This window comes from Onychomys torridus, chromosome 3 (assembly GCF_903995425.1).
Source record: "Onychomys torridus chromosome 3, mOncTor1.1, whole genome shotgun sequence".
Classification (NCBI taxonomy): Eukaryota; Metazoa; Chordata; class Mammalia; order Rodentia; family Cricetidae; genus Onychomys; species Onychomys torridus.
The window spans coordinates 76,424,831-76,437,735 of NC_050445.1; the positions used below are offsets into that span (position 1 = coordinate 76,424,831).

Below are 12,905 nucleotides of genomic sequence, written 5' to 3' on the forward strand. Positions count from 1 at the left end.
CTAAATATCATTTAATATTTTGAGGTGACAATGTTAGAATTTTATCCTCTTACCAAATACCAAATGCGTAGAATTCAGGTATTATCTATCTTCACCACATGTGGTATTGAATTTAAAATGAAAGTCAGAGCATCCATCCAATTTGATGGATTTCCATCACCTCTCAGAGTCTGGTAACCACCTGTCTTTGCTCCTCTGAGAAAGTCGTTTCCATTTTCACAGGTAAATGAAGCCGTAGGATGTCTGTCTCTTATTTGTCTTTTTGCCTTAGGCCTACTTCTCTCACTCTCCCATTCCAACCGTGTTTGCACAAAAGACTTTTCCTCCTCCGTAAGTCTGGGAAGTTTGCACAGAGAATTTGTGATGTGGTGTCCCAGTACACACAGTTTCTGGTTGGTTCCTTATGACGGTGACTGAGCCTGTGCAGACTTGACAGCTGTGACTTCTGATGCAAGGGCTGTGGGAAGGCAGACATGGAGCCCGCCTGACCTCAGATAGTTCAGGCAAATGTTCAGAGAGGGATTTCGGGGTTAGATGCTAGTTCTATTTTAGTTTTTAAAGACGTTTCATACTGTTTTCCAGAATGATTGCACTAATTTCATTTCTCCCAAGTGTGCATCCTGGAGGGGAAGTTTCCCCTCCTGTCTTTTTGGTATTAACCTTCAGCTGTGAAGTGATATCTCCTAGCTTTTCATTTGGATGGCTCAAGTGATGAGTGATACGGAACACTTTCCGGCATCTCTTGCCCATTCATACATGTTCTTCTGAGGAAATGTACTCAGGCCCCTGGTCGAGAGACAGCGCACCCTCAAGTACAGACCATCAAAGTGAATCAAATCCTGCAGCGAAACATTAACTCAAATTATAAACTTCTTTTACTTAATTTCCACATCTCTCAAGTATACAGTGAAAATCAGACGTTTCTATCTACTGGACATTAGAGGTGGTGTCTAGGGAAACACAAGAAAGACATTCCTTGTCATCGCTCACTCTGACAAAGTCTCATTCGTAGGCCCTACTGAGCAGTGAGTCTCTGGTAATCTTAGAGGTGTTTCCCCTGCTTCATTTTGTAAGGCAACTGCGAAGTCCACAGCAAACAAATTGAACCCAAGGTTCCCTCACACAGTGACACCTACTGGGCCTAAGTGCACAATGACTTCTAACCAAGCTCTGCTCACTTTACAGGGAGTGAAGGCTTTTCTTTTGATGTTCGTTTAATTCAATGTGGTCAGTGGAAATAACTACCCACCCCCACCTCCCATCAAAGTCAGTTTCACAGCTTAACGAGTTTTCCTGAAAGCAGGGCTGGAAATAACTTGCTGGTGCGTAGATTTATGAACCCCCGTGTTGGCACGATTGAAAACAGCATTCTTGAACACAAAACAAAGAACGACAACCAACCAAAAAAGAAAGATGAAATTTTTTACAACGATGTTTTGGGAGTGTCCGGGAAAGGAAGGTGCTAGCTATGATTCAGAGTGGAAAGGTCAGCATAATTACTGACCTCAGGACATTAGGGAAACACAATAGGAAACAATGCTCGTAAAAGGTTACACTTCTGAGAGGAGGGAGTTGGTTTCTCTCCGCTAGCTTTAGAAATGTTGCTTCAGGGTAAAGACAAGATCCGTGCCCTTTTAAACGGTAACTCTTTGCCTTAAAAGGATGCAGGGATCTTTCATCTGGCAAAAATACTGCTTTGCACTCGGATATTTACAGCCTAGCCAAGCCTGCATGCTAGCCGTGAGCCGCGCGTAGCTAAACCGTCCGAGTGCGCCCAGCGAGCGTTCGTTGCGAAAGGCAGGATTGCCGGGCAGAGTCTAGCCTGCTGCAGCGCCTTCCCGCGCAGAGCCAGCCTGTGCTCCGCCCTCCCTCCCGCTCCCTGCCACCGGCCGCCCGGCGCTCCCTGGGTGGGGCGGCGGCCCGTGCAGATGCGCCGGGCCACGCGGGGCCGCTGCTGCAGCCGGCTGGGCGGTGCGCCCGGGCAGCCTCAGCCGCGCGCCGCGTCGCTGTAATCGGACACCCAGCGCTCGCCCCCGGCGCCCGGCCACTTGCCATTCACTCCGAGGTGCGGAGTTGAGCGACGAGGAGAAGGACTCCGGGTGCCACGGCTCTCCCGCCCGGGATTCTTCTACAAAGAAACTCAGACCCAGCCAGCAAGAATCCCACCCTCGGGACTCTCTAAGTCATTGAAGGTCTTCTGGGGGAAAGGACCTAGGGGTCTGTGATTCCGAGCCTGGAGCAAGTGGCTGACGTCTCGTGGATCTCTCTCCACCTCGGTAAGCCTGACTCAGATTTTCAGACTTGCTCGGTTAGCGAAAGCGAACTTTTCTGGGTCTGTGTATTGACTTTTCTCATCGGTGTACTCAAGTCTGGGCATTTTCTTAGGAGCCCACGCGGCTTAGGAGGAAAGCGCTCCCGGAGCTGAGCCTGGCTGGAGGCTGTAGCACCTGCCAAGAGTTTAAGTTGGGTATTCCAATGCCTTCTAAGGGGGAAATAAATGGGTGGAAATAACATAAACTAATTCTTGTGCACTCGTATTTGCTGATAGTAGAAGACCAAGCACCAGCAAGCACATTTAACAGTGTGAGTTAAAGGAACGAAGTTGTAAAGCACTTAAGGTGGGGAGATGGAAAGAGAGACATTAGGCATCCAGTAGGTGGGATTGAAACCAGGTTGTTCTGTTAGATAGATCAGCGCTGTCTGATCTACCAAGTCATGTAGACCGTATTAGGCTTTGCAATTTATGGAGTATGTATTCTCTAGGGGACGCATATCAGATTATATACTGGCAATAGCAATATGTAAAAATGTATGAATGTTTCCAGTGTGGTTAATAAACAGACTAAGCTTGGACATATTAATAGTACTCTCCTCCGCCTAGCTCTAACTACTAAGTCAACAAGTCCCGGGGTAAACTACTAAGGGAAAGTCACCCATAAAAATCAATTTTCTTCTGAGTTAATTTAGGGATGACAGGGTGAAGAGGTTGTAGAAGCAGGAAGAAACTGTGTCTTTTGAAAATTACCAACACAAACATCTCTAGGGGTTCCTCCGTCTGTGTGGCAGAGGCATAGAGTTTCATGTCTACTCTTGCAGCGTATGTGCTACCAATGAGACCAGTTTAGATGTTTATTTGAGAGTGCATGCTCTGTTTAATTGTTCTTTCCTTCTGTGTCAGTGAAAAGAGGCTTTTCAATTTTTGACTGCACTTCCTTATTGAATAGAATCAATAATGCAGTTTCAGTTTAAAAAGCCATATAACATAAGATGTGTAAAGATGCATTTCCAGATTAAATGTGCTTGTCACTTTACTGTACAGTTACACTAGAGAAGAAGTGATGGGATTTCTTTCATGATCCTGAGTTCACTTGCATGATGTTGCCAATGGGGCTCATATAGGTTTGTTCTAACAGTACCTGGCCTCCCTTTGTATTTAGACATTAGTTAATAGCTTATATAAATTTTATAGCTACAATTTCCAAGCAAGAATATTGTTTCTTTGATTTAAAGTTTGGAGTTTTGACGGCCCACTCTCTGGTTGATTTATGTAAAATATGCATTGGTGGATAGGAGGTTCCCGTAGATTACTCACCACTTGGTCATTGGTTTAAAATTGGCATGAGTCCATGGTTACCTCATCTGCATCATTTAACCGCTGCCTGGTCATCTGATGCATTGGCAGATAACTGATTGAAGTAATTTACTAATCTGGGATGGAGCGCAGGTAGATTTATGTATGGAAACACTATTTCAGAGACAATTAATTCAGAAGAGTTAATGAGCATGGGATGATTGGGACCGGTGAATGGGAAGTGGAATGTCTCTACTACTGTATTTATTAGGGAGAGTTCTTTATTCATCAATACTCAGTCATTGAAATGGAATGGATATTGGAGAGCTGAGCTATTGGACTTCTTTGGGGGAATCGATTACGATTTTCCCTTGATGCTTTGTTCTACTTTGATACAGCATTGTTTTTATAGAGCAATTCCTTGTTGCAAAGATTTCCATACACAGAAAAATCCAAATGTCTCCATTTGAGAATCAAAGTCACAGCACCTCCGGCTGCCTGTTGGCTGCAGCCCTCAAGCTGCGTTTCTCAAAGTGCTGTCCACATTGCTGTCTTGCTGGCTTGCCAAAATGTGAAATGATATTTCACAAATCTCTCATCTCTCTTTTAAAGGTATTTTCCCTTGGATATTAATTTTCAAATAAGAAGAAATGGCATTCCGGGAGATTTGTGTGTTGGTTGGAGTATTTATTTGTTCTATTTCTGTCAGAGGATCTTCCCAGCCCCAAGCAAGAGTTTATTTAACATTTGATGGTAAGAAATTTGATAAAACTTATGAAAAAATGTTTTTGAGGTCTTGTTTTTTCTTTCTTATCTAGATGAAAACTTCACATATTAATTAAAATGCAATATCATGCTTTAGTTCTTAAAATGTTACAGGCTACTTTTTGAATGGCATGGTTATTTATGATTGGTTAATGTTTGCATTGGAGGGAATGTCAATGAAAGTGCTTGAGGTATTTGCTGCCATTTTCCTCCTTAAGTCTCTTCTGGATTGAGTGTACACTCCAGGGACATAATAAAGAGCTCAAAATGCAGCATCTTCTGTGTCAGCTGGCCATGCTGGGGAGCATCCCCTTCATGCCATCTTCAGGATTAGAAAGGGCTATGGGAGTTTAGTCACTACAATAATTCCAATAAGTTCCAAGTATTAGCTTCAAAACTGGAGTTGTTCTAATGGTATGTTTTTCTATCTCAAAAGTGTTTCCCATGGTTGGTATGTTTTTCTAATGAGGTGAAAATGACCTAAAAATATTTGGGACAGTGCATTGATTATTGTTGTATAAAATAATTGTTTTCTCAAGCTTAGAAATGCTACAATTTCAATTTTTGATTTATATAAAATGCCATAAGGTCTCCTGGGGATGTGGTTATCAAATGTGTTCATGGAGCTAATGTACACTGTTCACATTAACTCTAGTTGGGTGGTTGGGTCAGTCATGTAACCCTTATTAACTGGACAGATGAAATATGAACTGGATGATAAACATCATCTTGCCTTCAGGACCATTTTGTGTGTATATTATATTTTAATTTTTACATGAATTCTGTAGTTGTATGTCTTTAGTTGCTTTTGATAATGAAGGTACTCTAAGGCATTCACGTAGGAGTTGAAAATAGCATATTGGTTAACACTTGTCAGCCCTTTCTTTTTAAGTTATCAAGTGCTTTCCCCAAGGTTACCACAAGCACTGAAGAAGTTTAGAGGTTATTAAGTGTAAGCTTCTAATTGCACCCTTAACTGTTGTGCCTAGCACTTCCTCCTAAAACCACAGCCATGCAGCTTAGATGTGAAGAAATGAAGCCGAGAGGCAGGGGACACAAGAACAGCTTTGAAATTCTTCTACTTCTCTTGAATTACAAAAGCATTTTACACTTGCTCTCACTTTGTCTCCCAAGTTGAAATTATCAAATCAGAACAAGAAAGAAAAACAAACAAGCAAAAGAAAAGCTCAAGGAAAAGTCTAATTACCTATGTTTTCTTTCTGTGTGAGGAAGTGAAGTGGTCCAATAGTCCAGATGTCCAAGTCTAATTACCTGTTTTTCTTACTGTGTGAGGAAGTGAAGTGCTCCCATAGTCCAGACGTCCAAGGCTCATCCCTGATGTTGCATCAACACTAACCAGACTTTCTGTGTAAATGCTTACAAGTGATTGGTCACTTAGGGTCATTCAGTAAGTCTATCTTGGAAAGGAAAATTATAGTCTATGTATTCCAGAAGTTCCATCTTTTAGAACTAAGTGTCATTACTATGGAGGAGAGTGGTTGTTGCACCATAGAGTGGAAGTTACCATAGACTTTTATATTACTGTATGTCTAGTGTTTAAATGGTTTCAAATCAAAATAGATCCACAAAGAACAGGTTGTCCTAATGTGTAGTTTATATAGACTATGACATGATAAAATAATCTACCTATCAATAGTTCCTAACTTTTGTTCTTCCCACAATTATCAGTAGAGTAGAGTTATAATAGACTATCACTCATCACAGAGCCATTGCTGTAACTCTAATACTAATTTTAAGAGCTATACCCACAAGAATAATCTAAATAAAATTCTTAATTTATAGGTTAATAGCTAGACATTTCTACAGTAGACTACTAGCACATATTAATCAATATGCTATAGAAAAAATCACATGAGAAAAAAATAGAATGTACAAGTTTCAATAATTAATTCAAGATTATATTGTTAAGATATTTTACCATTTGCCTACTTAACATGGACAAATTTCTTATGATTTAAGATTTCCAGGAAAGGTTACTAAGTTTCCTCCAAGATGTTATTTTTCCTGTATGTTTTGAGACATTGTTTAACACTGTGGCTTAAAAGGGCTTGGAACCAGTTGTGTAGCCTTGAAGTTCAGACAATTCTCCTGATGCAGCCTTATGAATAGTGTGATTCCAGTTTCAAGCTACCATCCCCAACTTGAAAAGATTTATTCTTAACATCTAAGTAAAAATCTACACATGGGGTTTATGGAAATATGGTTGCATATTTATTTAAACATAGATCTGGGTCTTATTTTATATTTAAATTTATGGGGCTGTTTATGAACCTAGAATTGGGAATTTGAAGGCATTTAAGGAAATTCTTGTTGCATTAGACAGAGGTCAGTGGCTTCACCTGTCATGTCTCTGCCTCTGTGTGCCCCTTCAGTTCTTTGCCTACTCACTCTTTTGTCTTACAATCTTCCTTACTGTGCCTGGGACTCCTTTCTGTCCCTTTCTGTGTAGAACATTATTAACACTGTTCAGACTTGTCTTGCTTGAAGCCCAGGTAAACACTGCTGTCAATGTAAAGGTGTGTGAAAAAGAAGTACCCTCGTCATCCACATTCCGGCCCTCTCTCTGGGGGTTGATGGTGCGATAACATTTGGGAAACAGTGATTTATGGCTACCCTTCCACATTGGTCTAGTGCAAGGTCAGGAAGATGGCTATTAGTCCTACCTGGGAATGTACCTCAGATGATATTAATTAGTTACATTCCTACTAGCTGAGTCTTTCATGTTATAAAATGGAGACTTTCATTAGATATTTTGTAAGTTTTACAATTCTTATTTTATTCCAAATAGCTTTCAAACAAATCAAAACTTTGTATCAGTGCTATTTGGATTAAGTATTTGTTGCCTTAAAAGCCAGTAGATCAACAGATTCAGATTTTATTGCATTATTTACATTGATTCTTTCTTCTACATTAAAAACTTGAGAATCTGTAAGGATTGTAAGGAAAGAGATGGTTACCTATGTTCAAGGAGAAAGGTATGTTTTACTTGCTGGTGTACTAGGCAAAGCCTTGATGAAAAACTCCATCTTTCCCCACAGATATTCTAGCATATACTATTTTATGTACTGCCTTGCAGAATAGGAATCAGTGCTCTGTGATTTGATAAAATGAGTCAGTGGTCTGTACAAGTTTGAGAAAATATTTCTGCACTACAGAAAATATTATCAATATGGAATTTATATGAAATTAAATAGTTTAAATATTATTTCTCTTTTAAAATGAAATATATTCTTAAAAATATTTCCCTTTTAGCTGACTGCTTAGATTGTGACTGTTAAATATTCAACTGATTGAAATACAGTTGTTCATCAACTTTCCTTTTTATCTTTCCTAAATCTGTAGGGTCTGTAGTAATGTTCTCTATTTCAATTTTGAGATCAGCACTGTGTACCTACCTGCTTTGTGCCTTAGCTGTTCCTGTTAGTGGATTATTCAGTTTTAGCAATCTCTTAGATATTCAGATTTTTTCATTTTCCCTGTGTTTTCTGTTAAATATTTATTAATTTATGCACTAAAATTCGCTGTTATCTAATTTCTTCTTATTTGGCGTTTGATAAGTTTTTCTGTTAGAAATTCCTTGAATAGAAGCATAGCTAATGGATTTTAGTTCTTTCTTCTAATATAATTATTTATGCTATAGATTTTCCTCACATATGTGCTTTAAAAATCTAACACAAACTTTGTAAAGTCCATTTATTTAATCAGTTTATCTTTTGTTTTTTTCTGATTTCCTTAGCTAGTTCTTTCTTTTACCTGTATATTGGTGACTACTCAGTATTTGCATTAAAAATATATTTATTTTTTGGAGATTTCTGACTTAATTTCCTGAAATAACACATATTGTGTGGTCACAATTATGTAAAACTTATTTAAACATATTTTATTACACAGAAGTTGCTATATATTGAAAATAATGTATATTCTACTTTTATTGTACGAAGTGTATGAGGAAAGGCAAGTAAATCTATATGATTCATAATGTTTTATATACTTATTTATTTTCTCTCTGTGTTTTCAATTGCTGGGAGAAGAGGTTGGACTCTTAAACTGTGTATCTGTGTGTTTCTCTTTGTATTCTATCGGGTCTTGTTTCATGTTTCTAGTTTCCATTTATATGCTGACATATTTGAAGTACTATACTCCTCAACTATTGAATACTGCTGCATTATGAAATATCTCTGATCAGTTCTGGTAAAAAAGTATCACATGCATTTTGATGTATGTGACATTTACCGTTTTATGTAGTAAAAATATTAAAATGTATTTACAATTGGATGTTTATTACAAATTCCATGATTTGAGACTGTGAAAACATAGGACATGCATTTAAATAGGCATATTTGTAAACAGAGATATATGGCTAGAGGGATGGCACAGTCAGTGCTAGATTTACCTGAAATAAAGAGCATCAAGGTTTGTGCTCTTGATCTGTAACTATGATTCCTTTTCAGAACCTGAGTTCCCCTGATCACTTGAAAATAACTGGAACCAAATGGTCTCCTTATTCTCTTTAATATCCTGAAATGAAATTTAAGTATAGTTTTTATTTTATGAGTTCAGATTTTTTTGAGTAAGTCTTAATAATATCTGACAATTTATTTTTATTTTTATTATTAAGAAATTTTCTATTCATTTTACATACCAACCACAGATCCCTCTTTCCTCCTTCTTCTTGCCCCTGAGCCTTTCTCCTCAACCCACCCCCCAATTCCCATCTCCTCCAAAGCAAGGTCTCCCATGGGGAGTCAGCAGAGCCTGGTACATTCAGCTGAGGCAAGTCCAAGCCCTCCCCCTCTGCTCCAAGGCTGGGCTCCCACCTTAGGCATTGAGCTCCAAAAAGCCCACTCATGCACCAGGGACAGATCTCGGTCCCACTGACTGAGGGCCCCCCCTAAACAGTTCAAGCTAAATAACTGTCTCACCTATCCAAAAGGTCTAGTCCAGTCCTGTGGGGGTTCCACAGCTATTGGTCCACAGTTCATGCATTTCCACTAGTTTGGCTGGTTGTCTCTCTACATTTTCCCCCTCATGATCTTGATGTCCTTTGCTCATAGAATCCCTCCTCTCTCTCTTCAGTTGGACTCCTGGAGCATAGGTTAGCACCTGGCCTTGGATCTCTGCATCTGCTTCCATCAGTTACTAGATGAAGGCTCTATGATGACAATTAGGGTTTTCACTAATCTGATTATTGGAGTAGACCAGTTCAGGCACCCTCTTGACCATTGCTAGTTGTCTAAGGTGGGGTCATCCTGTGGATTCCTAGTAACTTCCCAAGCACTCTGTTTCTTCCCATTCCCATGATGTTTTCATTTATCATGGTATCTCTTTCCTAGTTCTCCCACTCTGTCCCTGTTCCAGCTCAAACCTCCTGTTCCATTATGATCTCATCCCCCACCCCTGTTCCTTGCCTTCCATTACCCTCCCACCCCCAGTTTGCTCATGTAGACCTCATCTATTTCTCCTTTGTTGGGTGATGGATGATCTTTGTGTCCTTCTTAGGGTGCTCCTTATTAACTAGCTTCTCTGGAGCTGTGGGTTGTGGTCTGCTTATTCTTTGATTTACATCTAGTATGCACTTATGAGTGAGTACATACCATGTTTGTCCTTCTGAGTCTAGGTTACCTCACACAGGATGGTATTTTCTAGTTTCATCCATTTGCCTGCAAATTTCATGGCAAATCATTGTTTTTTGTTTTTGTTTGTTTGTTTGTTTTTTAACTGCAGAGTAGTACTCCATTGTGTATATGTGCCATGTTTTCTTTATCCATTCTTTGGTTGAGGGGGCATCTAGGTTGTTTCCAGGTTCTGGCTATTGCGAATAATGCTGCTATGGACATAGTTGAGCATGTTTCCTTGTGATATGATTGATCATTCCTTGGGTATATGCCCAAGAGTGGTATAGCTGTGTCTTGAGATAGATTGATTTCCAGTTTTCTGAGAAACTGCCATATTGATTTCCAAAGTTGCTGTACAAGTTTGCATTCCCATCAAGAGTGGAAGAGTATTCTTCTTGCTCCATATCCTCTCCAACATAATCTGTCTGACAATGTTTTCAAGAATATTTTGTGTAAAGGAGTTGGATAAGAAGAAGAAAAAAGTAAATGATCTTAAAAATCCATGTTTTGACTGTCTGATAATTTCTGAGTATGATATATTGAGAAGCTGCTTAATCTCCCTCATCCAGATGTTATATATACCCTGTAAGATAAAGATAGTACATGCTTTATGAGTGTTACAAAAATTAAATGAATTATGTTGAATATGGTGTATAATGGATATGTTTTAATACTTGAGTGCTTCTGTGATAATTAGCATTTGTAAATATCCCTAATTTAAAAATATGATCTTCATTTGTGTTATGATGACCTCTTTTCTACTTGCTCTAGAACAGTGGTTCTCAGCCTTGCTAATGCTGTGACCTTTTAATAAAATTATCATGTTGTGGTGACCCCCAACCACAAAATTATTTTCATTGCTATTTCACAACTGTAACTTCGCTACTATTATGAACTGTAATATAAATATCCGTGTTTTATGATGGTTTAGGCAACTCCTGTGACATACAGTTTGAGAACCACTGTTCTAGAAACTGACATTCATATTTACTTAATAAATCTTGAATTAAAATAAGTTTTGATATTTCTCAATCCTACACTACCTTAGTTATAATAACCTCCTTAAACCACAGGCATCCTGCAGGGAATTTGGTTACATTGAAACAATGATAAATCCTACACCGAATGCAGTAGATTCTCATTTATCTGTCACGCTAGCAGAAGGCAAGTAGCATAGAGAATTTTATTGCTTTTACATAGACACCTGTGGATTCATCCCTTGATACATACCAACTGATTAATGTTTAAAAATCTATTAAGCCTGTTTTTCTTCAATCCTCAAATGTCTATATATTCCAAATATTGAGATTTTATATGAGTATTTCCTACTAATTCACAAAAATCTTCCTAATCATTCTATTTATTTCATAATAGACTTTTGGTCCTGTAACTTTTTCAGGAATGAAAAAGTATTAAATATTCTTGGACCTGTATAGGATCTTGGTTGGTGGTCTTGATTGAATTCCATATATGCAAGCATCTCTAGAAATGTTTAGACTTTTATGTACTTACTGCCTCCAAAGTCTTTACTCTTTTTAAAATTCCCTTAAAAATCTATTTTTTTTCTTTTTTTGTGATGAACTTGGACTTAATGAGAACACACTATCCTTGGTTTGTTGTTCTGATCATCACGGCACAGTGTGTGTCTTGAAATGTTCTGCCCTAGTTAATGGTGACAGGAAACCTCAGGAAGAAGAGCATGTGGGATTGTTTCCATTCCCTTACATCATGATGATATGAATTATACCTTTGATAATTGTCCAAAAAGAAAAATATTAGTAAATTTGCATAAATGTATTTATTGTTAGATACATATCTATGTATGTATGTTTGTATATCTTGTGAAAGAGATTTTAAAGTTTTAGACTTTTTTCATACCAAAGGTGAATAAATTGAAATTCAGAAACAAATACCCTTTGAAATATTTTCAGTATGCAGAAATTAAAAGGAATCCAGCTCTAGCTTTTTACTGAGGTCTAGTATTTAGTATAAATAGTTTTATGTGAATTTATGAGAACATGAATTATGGTTATCCAAATAACAAGCATTGAGTAGCTCTGTTTTATGACTGAGTGACAGCTGCGTGGACATCAAGACGATCTGTTACTGAAGAGATCTTTATGCTTGATATGGTGGTCCACACCTTTACTCCTAGCACTCTAGGATCAGAGGCTGACAGATCTGTGGGAATTCAAGGCCAGGCTGATCTATAATGTGAGTTCTAGGCCAGCCAGGGCTACATAGTGAGACCCTGTCTTGAAAAACTTATAAAAGAAAAGGTGATTACTCATGTGGAAGTTTTATCTGTTCTAAAAACATATAAATTAACAAATGCTACCTAAAAATAATATGAAGTGCTGAGCTATCCATTTTGTTTAATGTATTCTTATCTAGAAAATTATAGCCTAAGCTAAGAAGTATAAAATGAAGGTGGTCTCCCTAAGCCATGAAAGTCATTCAGTCTCATGGTCAAATCATTCAACACACTAAAGTTTAGCCCCCTATTCACATTTTATTTTGGTTTAAAATTCATAACTATCAAGGTACTAATGGAAAATGCATGGTAGAGAAGTTAGCTGTTACAAGTTTGCAGTTCATTGTTGACCTGGGCTCACTAGAATAGTAAAGACATCCTCCTTGAAGACTGCTTTCTAACCATCAGCCACTGGTGATGCCACATGGACCTCAGAAGGGAAAAGGCACCTACCGGGTTAAAACTCCCGCAGGAGTTCCAGCTTGATATATTTTTTCTTTACTAAAACTGACCAACCTTCCAGCTCAAGTTTCACCACTAGATATGAATGCAACTGGCTTACATGCACAGAAGTGATTAAAGGCAGGTTCCAATTGGGAAGCAGGAGTGTTATGAATAGGGACCAAACTGTCATAGGCCTGTCAGTTTTCCCTTTACTTTGTCTTTCCTTTTGCCTTTT

At 38.4% G+C, this 12,905-nt stretch overlaps 1 protein-coding gene across 1 annotated transcript in view; it reads left to right on the forward strand.

Annotated features, from left to right (window-relative positions):
• Positions 1–1,846: 1,846 nt before the first annotated feature.
• Positions 1,847–12,905, forward strand: part of Sema3c (semaphorin 3C) — a 158,274-nt gene continuing 147,215 nt past the window's right edge. Inside the window, exons 1-2 of the mRNA XM_036182788.1 lie at positions 1,847–2,276; positions 4,184–4,324. Coding sequence (XP_036038681.1) covers positions 4,222–4,324 — 103 coding nt within the window. The 5' untranslated portion in view covers positions 1,847–2,276; positions 4,184–4,221. The remainder of the gene's footprint in view (positions 2,277–4,183; positions 4,325–12,905) is intronic.